This window comes from Anolis sagrei, chromosome 5, assembly GCF_037176765.1.
Source record: "Anolis sagrei isolate rAnoSag1 chromosome 5, rAnoSag1.mat, whole genome shotgun sequence".
NCBI lineage: Eukaryota > Metazoa > Chordata > Lepidosauria > Squamata > Dactyloidae > Anolis > Anolis sagrei.
This window is the reverse complement of record NC_090025.1, coordinates 158,461,626-158,480,142: the sequence shown is the minus strand read 5'-3', so window position 1 is coordinate 158,480,142 and position 18,517 is coordinate 158,461,626. Positions and strand designations below refer to the sequence as shown.

General features: G+C 40.2%; 1 protein-coding gene across 1 annotated transcript; it reads right to left on the bottom strand.

The window, feature by feature from the left end:
• Nucleotides 1-5,768: 5,768 nt before the first annotated feature.
• On the bottom strand, nucleotides 5,769-18,227 carry MGP (matrix Gla protein). The gene is made up of 5 exons (XM_060777208.2): nucleotides 18,124-18,227; nucleotides 13,386-13,527; nucleotides 11,463-11,498; nucleotides 6,997-7,078; nucleotides 5,769-6,148 (listed from the first exon to the last, which is right to left on the bottom strand). The coding sequence occupies exons 2-5, from the start codon at nucleotides 13,444-13,446 to the stop codon at nucleotides 6,010-6,012; spliced, it is 318 nt and encodes a 105-aa protein (XP_060633191.2). The 5' UTR covers nucleotides 13,447-13,527; nucleotides 18,124-18,227; the 3' UTR covers nucleotides 5,769-6,009.
• Between the last annotated feature and the right edge of the window lie 290 nt (nucleotides 18,228-18,517).

The window sequence follows — 18,517 nt, the reverse complement described above, 5'->3', positions numbered from 1 at the left end:
ATGGAGTTGATTAAGGAGTGCAAAAATTCTGTTGTATATATTCATGTATAAGTTGACCCCATTTATAATTCAAGGACATGTTTTGGGGCCAAAATTATTGATTCTGATATGATCCATAGTTAATTTGAGGCTCATTCTGCAGAGAGGGGAATGCACCAGTGCCACTTCCAAAGATCAGTTGTCTCTGGCCATTTCCATTGGTGCTGTTTTCCCACCCAAGCATTAAAAAGGCATTTTACAACTTGTCATAGAAGGGAATTATTCCTCTTTTTAAAAAAGTAAAGGTATGTTATTAATTCTTACCAAAAAAGAAACCACACCCTTCTCTAACTTGAGTCATGAAAGGTGCGAGTCTATCCCAGGAGAACCTAAAAGATGCACCAACCCTCTCTTTCTGCCATAGCACTGCTTCTGGCCTTTTTCAATGCCTGGGTGGGGAAAAAAGGTGTTGGAGGCTCTTTGGTACTTCCCCCAAAGGAATGAGAGAAAAGAGAAGTGATTTCTTTTAAGTTTTTCTGGGGTGGAGTAAACTTTTGTCTTTTCTAACCGTACTCAGAAAAGGGGATGGTTCCTTACTTGATAAAAGTTAAAGTACAATACTCACACTGACCTGTAAATAAATCAGTTCAGGTTTTGGAGATATATATTTAGGCTAAAACCACTAGATCAGTGGCTCCCAACCTGTGGTCTGTGAACCAGCAGTGGTCTGCAAGAACTAATATATGGTCTGTGGCCTCAGATGTGGCCTATCCAATGCAATTTTCCAAATCAGCACCCCAAATAATCAAACTGAATCTAAAGTTGACCAAAAACGGATTCATAACCTTTTTGGTACTTAGGTTTGAGAGTGGTCCCTGGTCAAAAAAATATTAGGAACCACTGTTCTAGATCTATACAGGAGTATATACGGTAGTCTTCCTGTTGCAATAGCTGTGAGAGAATGTGTTTATAGAACTTGGCACTTGGCCTTCATAGGGAAATATGTGGCATTTGTGCACTTGCATGATAAGAAGGAGCATTTAAAAACTTTCAGAAACCTTGGAGATCATACATATCCTATAGGAGCAGAACTGGGCATCACTCAAGAGTTCACTATGTTGCCGTAATACAGGACTTTCAAATGTCTTCTTATATTGTGCCAACATTTCTCTTATACAAGGCTTTCTATGCTTAACGTGCATCAGAGTGCATGAGTACAGTATAGTAACAATTTCATAGCACACAACCTTGGGTGGTTTGTGTCTGTTCGTGTCACCACTATGTTTTCCGTTATTTGCAAAGGGACCTACATAAGCTGAAATTGACATTGCACATATTTCACAAATGTAAAAGGCTTCTGTGTGTGTTTCACATCACCACATTTAAAGGAAGGTACCCAAATTGCTGTGGTCAGTCATGGACTGAAAATATATTGACTTAATCACTTAAGAGTGGCACCAGCTTCATGGATGTGCTCATTTCTTTGGTGTTGACAAACACACCAAATGGGTATGCTATGTTCATGCGAACTGGTGGATTCGTGGGTGGCCTGCTCACTGTTTGGGAGGTTAATGTTGTTTTTTGATTTGGCTTGAGTTGGAAGCAAAGTTAAGCCTCTTAGACCAGGTTCACCTGGATATTTCCAAATATTTGTGGTTTTGGAAGCAGGGCCATAACTTTTCACAGTATAGCTCTATATCTTGAGAGCTTTCAGTCACTGGAACATCCTAGTTTGGGCTGGCAGTCACAAGAGCACAAAGATGGCTTCACAGATTAGCATGTATTAGTGGTAGGTATTGGAAACTAATTTTTAACCTAAAATGTACTATTACTTGTTGGAACACATGTACATGGAGGCAGTCTAAGATATTTATTGCAGCGTATCTATAAAATAATTCAACATACTAACTTTTGGGGTGGAAGATCCATCTGTCTTCCACCACTCCTCACTGTAGGCTCACACATGCGCTCTTCTCTCACCACATCAACCTATGTATATTCCTTTCTCTCTTCTTCAAATAGCCACACACACACACACACACACACACACTTCTGTATAGGTCTAGAAATTTTAGTTAAAAAATCCCAAAAGCTTCAGTTGACTTATCCATGGATTAATGAGAGCAACATACGGTACCTTAATTCTGATGTTTAAAAATGAATCTGAATAGAGTAATGAAACTAAGAGCTTAGTCAATTCCAGGAGAACCTAAAAAAGCATTGGCCTCCTCTAGTCTCTCTGCCTCATTTCTGGCCTTTATGAATGACTGGACAGCAGGAGTCAGGAAAAAGCTGGCTCTCACGAAGCAACACTGAGGCTTTCCCCCTCCGTGAAATGGTCCTCATATCAAAATCCACAATTCGCCCCCATACCTGCCCTCAACACACACACACACACACACACACACACACACACACACACACATGTATATGGTTGACTTATGCATTAGTATATATAATTGCCCAGTTTCAGTTCATCCTAATGGGCCTTCAGTTTGTTGGTCCCAGCCTAAAAATGATGTTGACTATGAATGTCGTGATTTATCTGAATTTTTGACCATAATTTCAGAGAAAAACACTCAGTGGACAGATTTAGTGATCTATTTATTGCCTAATAGAATAGTAAAGCTGATCTTTATACAGGCTTGCCAAAGAGTATCTTATAATACTTAATGCAGGCAGTCTGCAAGTTATGAAGTTCTGTTGGTTTGTTGTTAAGCTGAATTTGTACGTACGTTGAAACAGGAACATTTTTAAAGTGTAACTCCATCCAAAGATAGATAGATAGATAGATAGATAGATAGATAGATAGATAGATAAGCTTTGGATAGCATAGGGTAGGAGTAACACCCCTGTGGTGTTTATTTTGCTGTCTGTGCTGCTGTTCATAAGATTTCACCTCACTTTCTGTCCCTGTGATAATTGCATTTTGAAAAAATTGGCTTGTTGTGGAAACAAGGATTAATGATAAAGCTTCAGTGGATACACATTTTCCCCATGATAACTCTTTCAGAAGTGAATAAATTTCACTTCTGATGAGTAAATTTCTCTCACTTCTTGCTGTCTCACCCCAGTTCTGAACAATGCGTCAGAGATATATCAGATGTTTGTAACTCAGGAACTGCCTATTTTCCAAAATAAGTCCTCATTTGTATTTTTTTTACTTCTTTACTTGAAACTGGAGACTGCAACTTAGACAACCAAAAAAACGTTATCAACCTTCGGGCATCTTCCACAATTTCCTTTTTTAGAACTTGCTCCTTTTTTACTTCTAACAAGCCCCCTCATTTGGAATATTTGGCTTGACATTTAGCACTGCCACGTGGCCAGAAAGCAAAACAAACCTGTTGAATTTTGAGGGATCACGCATGATGTTTTGATAATGTATGGTTGCCACAGAGATGCAGAAGATTTTGTGCTTATTGAAGTTCTCCAATACCATCAATGAAATAAGGGTTTGTCTACACTGACTAAAATGATCAAAGTTCTGGAGAACAAGCCCTATGAGGAGCAATTTAAAGATCTGGCCATGTTTAGCCTGCAGAAGAGAAGGCTGAGAGAAGACATGAGGGCCATGTATAAATATGTATGTTCAAAAAGAGAAGGGAGCAAGCTTGTTTTTTGCTGCCGTGGAATGTGGAACAATGGCTTCAAACTACAGGAAAGGAGGTTCCATCTGAACATGAGGAAGAACTTTCTAACTGTGAGAACTGTTCAGCAGTGGAACCCCCTGCCTCATTGTGTGATGGAGACTCCTTCTTTGGAGGCTTTTAAACAGAGACTGGATGGCCATCTGTCGGGGGTGCTTTGAATGCGATTTTCCTGCTTCTTGACAGGGGGTTGGACTGGATGCCCCAACTCTAGGATTCTATGATTATATGATTTCAATCCTTTGTCTTTTTTTTTTGGCCGCATGGCCATTGATAGTCAAATTTTATTTTTTCCATCATGCATGCAAATAAATTTATTTTCTGTTATGCAGAAGTGTGCTAATGCTGATATACTGATATTCAAGTATCCACACATGCAAACCTTTTTTTAAAATTCAAAAAACACTTTCTGGCAGGAATGTTCAGCTCTCACCAAACAGTTCCACTCACATCTGAGTCTTCTCCCAATGTTACAATGAAGCAATGCCACCTGGAAAACTGACTGTATGCCTAAAAATCCAGATTTTTTTAATACCCTCAAAATTAAATACTACTGCAAAGTTGTTGTTTATTTTAAACAAATACAATCTCAATGAAACACACTGCAAGCAAATCATTGCGGATCAAGTCAGTATGATATTTTTAATCAATGTAGACCAGGCATGGGCAAACTTCGTCCCTCTAGGTGTTTTGGACTTTAACTCCCACAATTCCTAACAGCCAGTAGGCTGTTCGGAATTGTGGGAGTTGAAATCCAAAACACCTGGAGGGACGAAGTTTGCCCATGCCTAGTATAGACAAAGCCTTAATTTATATAAAAAGATGTGGTTTAGAGAGGCCATTTCCATATATGGGTGATTGGAATGTTCCTCTGAAGGAAAACAATTTGCATTTGAATGAATGCCCCTGTCATATTAGACACCCAAAAACAGGAGTTTTCTGATATTCTGTGTTCTGCACTGTTAGATTAGAGCTAGAAAGGTATGAGTTCATCTTGCCTTGGATCACTAGGTAATGTTAACTTAATTACACTGTCATCCTAACTTTTCTTAGAGAATCATGGCAAAGATGGCAGATGAGAAGCATGGTTTAAGCTCCTTTGAGGTGTTATGGTTGTTGCTATACCTCTAACGTGGCATCAGTAATAGTAATGCGGTAATATTAGTATCACCAGTATCATTATTAACCAAATGTAATAGTGTTGAGAGCCTGAAAACTTCACAAAATTATGCTTCAATGTTCTTCATCGAAAATGGGAGATGAGTTTGAAAGACTAACAGAAATCAGGAATTATGGGTATCTGGATGATACAATAGTGGAAAACAATCTTGTGTTCTCAGGAGTACATAGACTAAATGGGTGGTCTTCCATCCCCATCCATCTTTCAACACTTGTATAATTATTTGTAAGATAGACACTGTGTGAATACCCAAATACTCATCCAATTACTATTTTATAGCATGTGTGCAGTGATAAGTAATGCGCAGTGCCACTATTCCGTCTGTTGTTCAATGAAAATATGACTCTATCCAACATCTAAGTTATATTGCTTCATAAGCTACTTGTCCACCATTTGAACTTGTCATTGTTATTTTAACACCTTGCCAAACCAGCTAAATGGACCAAACAACTGGCAAATAAAAGTAAATATAGTTCATGGAGTTGGATCCTGACACAGCCCTATTTAGAAAAGTCCCACTGAAATCAATGAGATTTTTCTGATCTGGTATGTGCATGTATGTCCCATGGTGGTGTAATGGGTTAAACCACTGAGCTGCTGAACTTGCTGACTGAAAGGTTGGCAATTCGAATCCAGGGAGCGGGGTGAGCTCCCGCTGTTAGTCCTAGCTCCTGCCAACCTAGCAGTTCAAAAACATGAACATTTGAGTACACCAATAGGTACCGCTTCTGCAGGAAGGTAACATTGCTACATGCAGTCATGCTGTCCACATGACGTTGGAGGTGTCTACGGACAACACTGACTCTTTGGCCTAGAAATGGAGATGAACACCACCCCCCAGAGTCAGACACGACTAGATTTAATGTCAGGGGAAACCTTTACCTTTACCTTATGTGCATGTATACATACAAATTGCCAGTTTGGGAGTGACCCAAAAGAAAACTCTGGAGTTATGAAGAAACAGTATCAAACCAGCCATTTATTTTGTAATAAAAACCCACATCCTTCCCCGCTCAGCCACCACTACATCAGCATTGTGCAAACTGAAACGATATCTAGGACTCAATGGTTACAGAAGAATGAAGAAGCAGGTGGAATAACATACAGTTAACAAGCAACAATACATTTTAGAGATGTCACTCTCTCTGTAGATTAAGATTCCAGGCGCCAGGCACTGGGAATTTGGATTCCTGATCTTTCTTACTTGCCCCTTCTTTGCCCAAAAAAGCGCTTGTAGGCAGCGGCATACCCAAAGCGCATAGCATAAGTGTCACAGGGATAGTAATCTTCACAGGTCTCCCTCTGGCGCTCCTGGGTGCTCTTGTTACGGCCTCTGATTCTGTCCATGCAAGTGAGAGGAGAAGATGAGAGAAACAGGGAGGGAAAAAAGGCAATAATTATAGTTTGTTTCTTGTTGAACATTTCTGTTGGTGTCCAAGAAATACATTAAACAAATGGTTTTGTGTTCTGTTTATGTTGTATATGTGCAAAATCTTTGCAAAGTGGGAATTTGGCATTTTTCTTCAAATATCTGGCAGCTATTTCACACAAATGTCTCCTCTGAGGAATATTAGATTATCCTCTGGGTATTTTCCAGTACCCAGACTCATGATAGTTCAGAAAGAATATGCTAACTATGCACAGAGTCTTTAGAAGCTTTCCTTAAAGAGATATCATTTTAAAAGAAAGCAAAGATCTTAATTGGATTGCTTAGATGCAATTTAGGGACAGATTTAATAAGGAGAGGAGAAATGCAGCTACAGAGGTTGGAGAAAATGGGGTTTTAGAGCTGTGTCGAGATTATGCCCATATAATTCAAAAGGTGTTTAAATTCTGTTGTCACAGGCTTCCATGGCTGGAATCACTGGGTTGCTGTGAGTTTTCTGGGCTGTATGGCCATGTTCCAGAAGCATTCTCTCCTGACGTTTTGCCCTCATCTATGGCAGGCATCCTCAGAGGTATAAGAAGACCTTGCACCTCTGAGGATACCTGCCATAGATGCAGGTGAAACGTCAGGAGAGAATGCTTCTGGAACATGGCCATACAGCCCGGAAAACTCACAGCAACCTGGTGTACAAATTGCTTTTTAAATTAGAGACAGATGATGAATGAGTAAAAGAGGAGTGGCCCTTACCTCCACTCACCCATAATAACATACTAAACATTTACAATGGAAAGGCGAAATACCTTTCATGCAGATAAGGATTCCTCCTGTTCTCAGTTGGAGTTCTCATGAAAATGCTGGCATGCCTTCTGTTAATGAAAGGACCTAGAAAGAAACAGCAGCAATTATTACTTAGTTAACCTTATAGTCAATAAATTTATGCAAAAATAAAATATCGATACATTAGTTTCAATCACTTGATTGCTCTTCACAGTCATGCTAGCCAATACCATTAGTCTTCTCTCTACATTAGTGCTCTTTTGTTATGAATGGAATAACGCTCATACCCTCTTTCCTTCCCAGCTTTTCTATATGTGCTTCCAAATGACAGTAAAAACAGCAAATGTAGTATAAAGTCTGTTACATGAGGTTATAAGGAGAGCCATGCTGAATCATACAAAAAATCTATCTTGTCTAGTATCCTGATCTCATGGTAGCCAAAGACCACCAGCTCTACATGAACACCACTACAAAAGGCCTATCTTGTCTAATATCCTGATCTCATGGTAGCCAAGGAGCCCAGTGGCACAGCGGGCTCCTTGCTGACCAAAAGGTTATTGACCAAAAGGTCGGTGGTTTGAATCCAGGGAGTGGGGTGAGCTCCTGCTGTTACCACCAACCAACCTAGCACTTCAAAAACATGCAAATGTGAATAGATCAATAGGTACTGCTCTGGTGGGAACGTAATGGCGCTCCATGCAGTCATGCCGACCACATGACCTTGGACTTGTCTATGGACAATGGCAGCTCTTCGGCTTAGAAATGGAGATGAGCACCCCCCCCCCCCCCAGTTGGATCAATTAGACTTAATGTCAAAGGGAAGTCTTTACCTTTAGCATGGTAGCCAAAGACCTCCAGCTCTACATGAATGTTACTATAACCTAATTGCTCCTTAACTATGTGGAGAGACTTTCATGAGAAGACCACAGTGCTGCCCTTGTCCAAACATCACATATACTACTAGGCATGTTTCTGAGCTTGCATTGACAAGAATTATAAAAGCTAATTTTTGGACTATAGATCCTATAATCTTCCTGCCCACATGATGTGTGGAATTGTTCCCCACCACAACAAACTCCATCACTGTGATTAAAGCATAATGGGATCTAGTGGTGGAGTTCTCCAAGAAGTCTAGCATTTCTGACTGAAGGATGCTGGGAATTATAACCCCAAAAGGTAGCTGTTAACATAAGCATTGTAGCATTAACATAGGCCTCTGTAGAGAAAAGGTCTACATATGCACACAGGCTGCCCATCAGGAGCCCTATGCATTGTCATATGGGTAGGCAAGTGACAGGGCCAACAACATATCCATTGCTGGTAGATGAGGCAGCAGCAAGGATTCTGTCTCTAGTTATTGTGTCAACCTCCTTACTGTTATCAAAGTATGTTGAAGGGTAATATATAGGTGTGGTTGACAAGAAGGTTATAAGGAAGGAGGTGAAGCTGCTCTGGACTTTGATATCAACTTTAAAGGAACTATTCAAGGTGCTGACTATTCACAAAATAGGTTGAGTACTTTTTATTACTTTGAGCAGATCCTTTCAAGTTTGGGCTAAAAACCAAAAACAGATTCACTGCCCTACTGGCATGGAAGCCACCAGCCATTACATATGTGAAAGTAATGTAGAGGGCAATCTGGGAGGTAAACCAATAAACAAAACTATTCACTGTCACCAACCACTTTTCTGTTTGAAGTGAGACAAAAGCATGGGGTCAGTTCACAATAGAAAGCTATAGCCAATTTCATCATCTTAAGAAAAAGAATATGGAAGAACATAGGAATGCTATGGTTCAGTATAATCCAGGTCTTGATTTCAAAGTTTGCAAAAGTTATTCTTGCACTCCAGCTCCCATGTCTGGATTCTGGGGATCCTTACAGGCATAGTGCAAAACGCTAATTTTTTTCAAGCTTGCTTGGAATCTTATAAATTAGTAAATAAATCATATCAATACTTGAGCAAAGGCTCATGTTCCTCTCTAGTCCAAGAGTTGGGGACTTCTGGGGTGGGAGGGAGGAAATTTCCAATCATCCTCACTGTTGGACTTATAAGAGAGCTGCAATGCAATAACTTCAGGAATGCTATAACTTCCTCTAGTTCAGTGGTTCCCAACCTTTGGTCCTCTAGGTGTTTTGGACTTCAGCTCCCACAATTCCTAATAGGTGATAAGCTGGCTGGCATTTCTGGGACTTGAAGTCCAAAACAAGTGGAGGACCAAAGGTTGGGAACCACTGCTCTAGTTTGTAGATTTCAATCAGAAATAGCTTAGAAATGTCGCATCTGGTCCGTGGATTCCTTTCTTTGAGCTGAATGGATTAATACGACACAATTGTGGCTACATCAGTTATTTAATTATGCTATCCTAGAATCTTGTAGGCGATAGACTTAAAAACTTTTTTTCTGTTACTTTCTGTGGTCAAAATATTTTTCTTCAAGTCCCAAGCTTTCCTTTCATTTAATTTACATTTGTATCAGTTTTCATTTGGGCAGGAGACACAGAAGTGTTATGTTTTTGCTTTTTCAAGAACTCTATGTCTCCAGTATTTGGGTTGTTTTGGTTCTTGTTTTTTTCTCTCTCCGAGTTTCGTGACTTATTGAAATATTTCTGGTATTTAGCACATTCAAGAAATAAAATCCAGAATCCAAGACTCTCTCCAGTACCGCAGAAAGAAAAACAGTGACCAACCTGTTGCCTTCAAATGTTTTATACTAACTCTAATAATCATGTTTGGGAGATGGTAATTTGGTGGTTCATGTCCTACTTTATTCATCTTAAAGTGCTGGTGAGTAAAAACTCACAAGTAAGCCACTCACCAATTAAAGGTGGCATGAAAGCATTTCATTATGTTTTCTTTTGCCAAGTTTTGGGCTTCTTTATTAAATAAAAAACAGAAATATGAGACAAAGTAGATACAAAGAAATTTCTGGCAGTTATAAATAAAAGTATTATGCAAGAGACAGAATAGGCGCGCCTGCTGGTATTATGTGCCTTCAAGTCATCTCCAATTCATAGCAACCTTATCATAAGATTTTCTTGGCAAGGTTTATTCAGATTTGCCATTGCCGTCTTTTGGATGTACCCTAAAGCACTTGGTATTCTGTAGTAATCTCCTTTCTAAGCCCTGTACCAACCAGGCATGACCCTACTTAAATGATCAGACAAGATCTGGTGCCTGCAAGGTATTTGGAAACCCTGCTGATGCTATCTTTTCTTTAATAGCCCTGCTGCCTTCTTACATATTCCACCACTCCTCTAAATTCCTGCCTTCCAGAATAAGGATTTAGGCAAGTTTTCTGGAAACTTTAGTGACACATCTGGAAATACCAGATGTTTGATCCTACATGTTCAAAGGAAGATGAGCATGTTGAGTCAGACATTTGAAATGGAATTCATGTTATGGACTAAGCTTGAAGGGGGCTCCTGATTTGAAAGGGGGAAGTGAAGACTACTATATTGAAGGCAAGATTGTGTATTATTTTTATTTCAGAGCTCTTTCAGGCATCCTTCAGCAATGCTACTTTTAATGTATTACAACGTTTTGAATAATGGCTCAGTTTCTGCCTTTACTGCTTTGCTTTCCATTCCCCTGAGTTACTTTGCAGTCTGGGCTGCTATGAGTTTTCCAGGCTGTATGGCCATGTTCCAGAAGAAGTCTCTTCTTGTAATGGTTGTTACAATGAAGCAACTCTCCCTTCTCTTTTGACTCCTACTATTTTAATGGCCTAATACTATCTTTGCAGTCATGCCAGCTACATGACCTTGGAGGTGTCTACAGACAATGCCGGCTCTTCGGCTTAGAAATGAGATGACCACCAACCCCAAGAGTCGGACACGACTGGACTTCTGAAGTGTTGGATTCACTTCCTATCTTGGAAGTGAATCCAACAGAAGTTGGAAAGTTCCTTTCTGGGCAACATCAACCATTTATCCATGCTCAAGGAGTTACTTCCCTTGTGTTCTCCCACTCTTTCATTGACAGATGCTTGAACAGTTCTTAGTCTATTCTCTTACAGCAGCATTTTCCAAACTAAAGGGCCAAGCCTTTTATCAGTTTTGTACAGATGCTTTGAGCCTGTAGGCTGCAAACATCGGACTCCTAGACTGAAACCTGATGATAGGACAGAATAGGTGTAAACCATGACAAATAAAAAGTAAAAAGCCAGAAACAAAATGTATTGGCTAGAGACAAGTAGGTCATGGTAATGGTTTTTATCAGAGCCTGGAAAACTTATTTCTTTGGACTAACGCTCCTAGTATCCTCTTGCCAGCAGTTACTGGCCTTGCTGGCATCTGGATCCTAGGAAATGTATTCCAATAATATCACTTTCCCTGGATCTGCTTTTTATTGCCACAGTTGGTTGAGGATCCAAGAAGAACTGAGGCTTATGAAGTGGCATGGCAGAACACTGTAGGGTCTCTTGAACAAGTGATAATGTGCATTTTAAGCATTGTAGTAAGTCAGACAGCATATTGCATTGTTTCTTACTTGTTAATTCATGCGATTCAATACTCTCATGAGACTCTGTAAGAGAAACAGAAAACATGATGGTGTTAGTTCATTATTAATACAACAAAAAGGAGTAAGAATGTAACCTGTGTCAGAATGATCTTGTTCTGTCAGGCCAAAAGTCTGTCTCCAAAGATCACATCCAAAATTCAGAATCCAGAGGGTTTTTGTTTTGGTTTTTCATGTCAGGAACAACTTGACAAACTGCAAGTCGCTTCTGATGTGAGAGAATTGGCTGTCTACAAGGACGTTGCCCAGGGGACACCCAGATGTTTTACTGTGGGAGGCTTCTCTCCTGTGGGAGGCTTCTCTCCTGTTCCCTCATGAGAAGTTGAAACTGACAGATGGGAGCTCACCCCGCTCCCCAGATTTGAACCAGCATCAGAGGTGATCAGTCAGATGAAGAGCTCTGGAAATGGTACTTTTTGTGCATTATAGAACAAAGAAGTAACCTTTCCAACACTCTTATTCAGATGCTCCTTGTCAATCTTATTCTTAGCTATGAAGTCCCATTCTGATGTATTTCTATTTATAGGGCCCTTTCATTCATGGCTCAGTTCCTTTGAAGAGCCATGGTTTTTATAACAGTATCAAACTGTTAAACATGTGCATCAGTCAAATAGGGAAAGAGACAGAGGCTATTACGATCTTGTGATTATGACATGGTATTGGATTCAGAAGAACATTTGAGCTTTGGTAATCAGTGTTAAGTTATTTTAAGTTTCACTGTTTTCAGAGGTATGAACACATGGTTTTGCTTTGCAACTGAAGCCAATGTAACCTAAAAGTGTGCATAAGTATAGATGGCCAGTTTTCTCTAAGAGCTCAATGTTTTTTCTGAAGTTTTAATTTTTTCTGAAAAATACAGCTTTCCCCTCCCTATGGCTTCAACATTTCCTGAGATTTTCCCTCTCTAATCAGTGATCACAATCTACTGTTGTTGTTGTTGTTGTTGTTATTATCATTATTATTATTACAGTTCCCAAAATCCACACTGAAAAATGCTAAGTAAGGGATTTTGGAAGTCGTAGTTTTCAAAAGCAACAATAAAGTAACTGCTATCGATTATGGCATTCCATCACAAAAAGAGATGAGACAATGATCTAAGAGATATCCACAATAATAATGCACTTAGGAAGACCATCAGAAGAGCAGAACATGCCTCAAGAATTGCAGGTGAGGAAATCAACAACTGGCAGCTTGATTTCAAATAAACTGTTTCTTAACTCTGAATAATCACTTTCTCTACATTTCCACATCACTCCTGTAAATTCTCACTTGACAGTCTCCAAAACCTCAAAAAGAAAAGTTGGGAATTCTGGACAGGAAAAAGTTGTTTTCACCGATGGTTATGGAGCAACAACAGATGAAAAGTCCTCAGATAATCCTTTCTGCTTAAACTATTCAGCAGGTTAGCAACGAAAACTCAGAGTGCAATTCCCATAAAGAAAACATGACACCTTAACACTTGCCCCAGAAATTTTACAAGGCAACGGTGTATTTACAAATTGCAATATATTCTGGTAAAACAGTTGACCTACATTCATCTATCCCTTGCATTTTGAATTAAGGTAAAACTGGGTTGTGAAGGATTATAAACAAAAAGGCTTGGGTTGGATAAAAAACATAAAGTGGTCTAGCCAGAGAATTCAATCTGAGCACAGGGATAGGACTAGAATATTAGAATCATAGAGCTGGAAGAGACCTCATGGGCTATCCAGTCCAACCCTCTGCCAAGAAGCAGGAAAATTGCATTCAAAGCACCCAGTTGCATTCAAAGCAAAAGGATAGCATTGATGATGTACATGGTAGAGAAGGCTAGTGAAACCTCAGGTATAAGGGTATGGCCACATTGTGTGAGAAGAGTAGATTATAAACACAAATAACTACTACATCACCTACCATAGCAGAGCGCTGCCATCATCAGGACAGCCAGGAGTGCAAGAATGATGAGGGTCCGCATTGTGTTTCTTTCTCTTTCCCTCTTTCTGTGTTTGTCTTGGTCTCTGTTTCCACCAAGAGCAGCTGAAGACTCTTAGGCAAGCTGCAAAGTGTAGTAGCAGAATAATAAGTAAGAAAGCTGCCTGCAGCTGGAAGGTGAGGGCATCAGATGAAGGTAGGGACAGCCTGGCACTTGCCCTCTAAGGAGACTGTGAGAGAAAACCCTGGATGAGTGGGTTTAACCAGCCTCTGGTAGGAGTGAGCATGCTTCCTTCCCCTCCTTTTCTGGACTCCACAGTTCAAGGGGAGGTGAGATGTTAACTCTGCGTACTCAGAAATGTTAGACTCCGGGGGTGGAATCCCAGACATTAGCCAAGGCCTAGGACACTGGATTATGCTTTCTCCTAAAGAGAAGTGTTCCATTTTCTAATTTGTCTTCCAATTTTCCATCCCTTTCCACCACACTGGCAGATCTAGTGTTATGGTCCCTCAACTTTCTTTCAAGATAAATTTCCCTTGCACAGTGTTTTGACTTCATATATATCTCAAGCTCATTGGTTTGTTTAGCCTATTGTATAATTCTGTATTCTATCATTTAAAAAAACTCTGGATTTTAGCTTTCCTCTCTGGGCCCTTACACATAGCCATATAATCCAGAACAACAAGGCAGAAAATCCCACAATATCTGCTTTGATCTGGGTTATCTGAGTCCTCACTGTTCAAAGCAGATAATGTGGGATTTTATTCAGCTGTGTGGAAGGGGCCTCAGGCAGGCTAGGGAAACATGTGGTCCTTCAGGTATGGCTGGACTGCAATTCCCATCATCTTCATGACTGGCAGTGTTCACTAAGATAGATAGATGGACAGGCAGGCAGACATGTGATTTGTGTTCTGTCCATCTATCTGTCTAGATCTCAAATCCTTTATATATAAGCAAATATTTAAATGGAACTGCTATTTCATATCTATCTTGGTCAGGATAACTAGATCTAGCTGAAACAAGGAGTGGCCAGCTCAGTTGCATAAATGTATGCCCCTTCCCACCTTCTGCTGAATGGCAGGTCAACTTTTAGGTCAGTACAGTAATGATCTGTATTGAAATCTAGATTAATGCAGAAATGATCATCTTAGACAGTATTGTTGATCTATATCTTCCATTGCCCACGACCATTATGACTACTAGAAGAGAGATGGGCCTATATTCTAACATATCTGAAGGGCAACATGTTAGGTGCTCTGCATATATTGGCTCCAGGTTCTTAAACATTAATACAAATACTCGGCCAATGAATTCTCATCACATTTTTACCCATATTCAGAAAAATGAGAAAACAACACTTTGTCAGAAACTCAGCTTGTGTGTGTGTTTTTTTCCTTTTCCTTTGTGGTGCTAGATTTAAACCAAACAGCTAAATTTCAAGAATTTTCCAGAGTGCCATAGACATAGCATTTCAAAAAACTCATTACAATAGTTTTCCTTCAAAACAAGTACCATGCCTTGACCACATAAATAAATCTGTTCTTTGTTGCATCAGTCGATCATTCTTCAGCAGGCCAACTGAGAAGATTTCAATAAATTTACTCCCTCCAAAACAAGTATAGGCAAACTTCGGCCCTCCAGGTGTTTTGGACTAAACCTCTCACAATTCCTGACAGCCTCAGGCCCCTTCCTTAAGCAACTAAGGGGAAAAGGAAAGGGCCTAAGGCTGTTAGGAATTGTGAGAGTTGAAGTCCAAAACACCTGGAGGGCTGAAGTTTGCCCATGCCTACTCCAAAGTGAAATGAATCTAGATTAAGTAAGGCATGTTTTAATGCAAAGGAGGGAATCATGCAAACCTACATATATTGTTGGATTGCAAGTCTCTGAAGACATGCTGGCACAGCCAATAGGGAAGAATGCTGAGAGTTTCCTCATTGACTGTAGGGTGAGTGGGGGGAGGCATGACTCCCAATTCTGCTTTATTTCTATTAATTTCAATTTGAGTAATATGTAACTTAATCTTAGAATATAAATCTCTGTGTACAGAACAGTGTCCTTAATTTGTTATCTCAGCACTCGTGGGAACAATTTTTGATTTTGGAGCCTTTTAGATTTGCAAACAAGGGATTCTTAAGCTGTACCAGCCATTTTCCCACATGGTAATAAAATATGGAGTTGGAAAGCAGCACTTCTTTCACATGAACAATCCCTTTACTTAACATCCCAGATTCCTAGAAGTTGGGAACACAGAAATATGTAGACATTCATCTAAAACCTGACAACTAGCAAAATATTTTGAATCAATGCAGTTTGTGGTTGCAATAAAACCACTTGTAAAACCACATTCAGAACTGAACTCAGTGCCTGCTCTGGGCCAGTCCAAAACTGTGGTCTGAGACGTTTTGCTAACCCATGAACCCAGCCAAATTGTGCATGGGTCTCCAGTTTGTTTGACTCATGAGGAAAATTATGTATGTTTTCTTTATTTTTATATTTATATGCTCCTGAGACATTTCAGAAGACGGGCCTTTTGGCAGAAAGTGACTGGCAGAGGAATAGGAAGCAGTGCCATATTGAAACAACGGGCAATCTGGAAAGCACCAAAATTAGTCAGGGGCCTACTGCTCCCTTATGTATGCCTTTTGAAGAGAGACTTGGCCAAATCTTGTTGGAATTTGCAGTGCCAGGAAAGAGTTCCTTCCAAACTCCTTGCACTCTTTCAAGTTTTGTGATCATGTGGGGGTAAAAAAAAATGTTTATGAGCAGTAGCTTTCCCTAATGCACAACAGAGACCTTCTTTTCTTAGAACAAGACTTTGCATTTTCTGACACTTGACCAGCCTCGTTTTTTTTCCCTAAGCTTCTGTCTTGTACATTCACTCAGGAGAGTGAGGCAGAAGCAGGCATTCTATCATCCATCTGAAACCCCTGAATCCTTGCCTCCAGCTTCCCTTTCTCTCCTTGTTCCCCAGCTTCTCCTGGATTTTTTAAAAATTGGCTCCTTTAAAAAGATATTCACTTGCCTTGGTCAGGACTTGTTTATGTTCCACAGAGCTCACATTTAATCCAAATGTGGATTTTATGAGCTTTCAGTATATCACAGTCATTCTGGCGTCTGTCAGCCTCAGCAATGCCAGACGACTGAGAGGCGAATGAGATGGAGAAAGAACAGAAGACTGAAGAGGGAGGTTTGGGGCAGGAGGGCTAGCAAGCAAGCAAGCCGTGGAAAGACCACTGTTACACAAAAACAGTAGAGCTCGCTTCACTTTCCAGGTAGTTGCTCTAATCTTCACCTGCCACCCCTTCCACTGGCTAACCTTTTCCTCCTTGAAAAACAAGAATGGAGGGGAATAAATAAAAGAAATGTTGAAGCACCTTGAAGACTGTGCTTTATTTTAGCATGAGCTTTCACGGACATAAACTCAGGCCTTCCTTGTAGGCATTTCTTGACAACATCTGGAAGCATGTGACTCCTTGTTTACCATTGATATCTTTACTTCACCACATTCTGTGCCCCCCTCCCCAAAGGTTTTAAAGTTTTACTCAGAATTAATGGAAAGCAGTAGCAACCAATTTCATCCATTGACTTTGTTTTTGTTAAAAATGTAATACAATTATCTGGTTGCTGATGACATGATAAATAAATAAATCCATTGACTATAATTACAAGGGCAGTTTGTTATGAATTTGTTACTATGGTGTGTGTATTTGGGTAAACAAAAATCATTCTCAAGTGAAACATTCATCTGTGCCACATGTCATTTGAAACTGCATTATATGGTCAGTGGTGATAGATATTATGAAGTCTAACTGCATTACATGTGTCTACCCCAGGCATGGGCAAACTTGAGCCCTCCAGGTGTTTTGGACTTCAGCTCCCACAATTTCTAACAGCCTCAGGCTCTTCTTCTTCCCGGAAGGGGCCTGAGGCTGTTAGGAATGTGGGAGTTGAAGTCCAAAACATCTGGAGGGCCTAAGTTTGCCCATGCCTGGTCTACACTGACCATATAATGCATGCTATGGCAGTGTAGATGGGCCTTGTGTTGGTGTGTGTGAAAGACAGAGAGAGAAAAAGAAAATATTTTATTCTCCTTGGAGAGGAGACAAGATCTATTTTCTCAGGCCTTAGCAAGTTACATTTGGATACAAGTCCCAGCATCCCCCACTCAGCATGTTCACTTGTAATTCAAAAAAAGTACAACTATTTCAAGATCTGCTTATTCTTATGATATATTGGGGGGGTTTAATTGTGTACAAGCTGCAAATTGTTCATCATCTACTGTTGAGGCCAAAAAACTTAGATCAGTTGTTCAAAAATAAAGACAGCAAAGCAGATACCAAATGCACACATATAGCCTATATATCAGGCATCAACAAACTTCGTCCCTTGAGGTGTTTTGGACTTCAACTCCCACAATTCGTATTGGTTGTTAGGAATTGTGGGAGCTGAAGTCCAAAATACCTGGAGGGTCGAAGTTTGTCCATGCCTGATATATATGAATGTTACTTAAATCTCTGTCTTCCCCATTTTGGATCTTTCACAATCCCACTCCAGCAACAATTAGTAAACCTCTCTATATTTAAGGGGCTGAAAAGGCAAACACCATAACCTTGACCATGTAGAATGAGTTCCTACCATTTGGCTGATACTTCATCTGACAGTTCCTGGCATCTGTAACACCCAGCTGCCCAGACATTATTAAATTCCCTGCATACTCACACCAATGGGCTGTGTTTTCTTCGGTTTGCCAGAGGACTTCTCGAATGTTGTAGTCAGAAGTGCTGTCCTCCTCTCAATATTCCTATACTTTTCAGGGGCAAAGGTGGGACCTTTATATTGATGATCAAGAGACCCCTCCCATTTCTCATGCATCCTCCGCCTCCAGTTTTCCACCTCCTTTCTAAATATCTCCTTCCCCTTCCCTCACTCAGGAAGCCAGAAACCTCAGGAAATTGAACCGGGAGATAGGGGGGAGTAAGGAGGGACGCCAGTGGCTAATAGGGTCAAAACCACATCTTGAGGGCAGTGTGACTGTACCTAAAGCATCCACCAAAGCAGTAAAAGGGGGGGGGGGGGTAGTAAATGAAGGCATTGGAAAGCTCTGTTGAATAGG

Coding starts and splice junctions, on each gene's coding strand:
- MGP (XM_060777208.2), bottom strand. CDS start 13,446: ATGCGGACCCTCATCATTCTTGCACTCCTGGCTGTCCTGATGATGGCA. Junction 7,079..11,462: donor TGAATCGCATGAATTAACAA/GTAAGAAACAAT, acceptor GTTTCTTTCTAG/GTCCTTTCATTAACAGAAGG. Junction 6,149..6,996: donor AATCCTTATCTGCATGAAAG/GTATTTCGCCTT, acceptor TTGCATGGACAG/AATCAGAGGCCGTAACAAGA.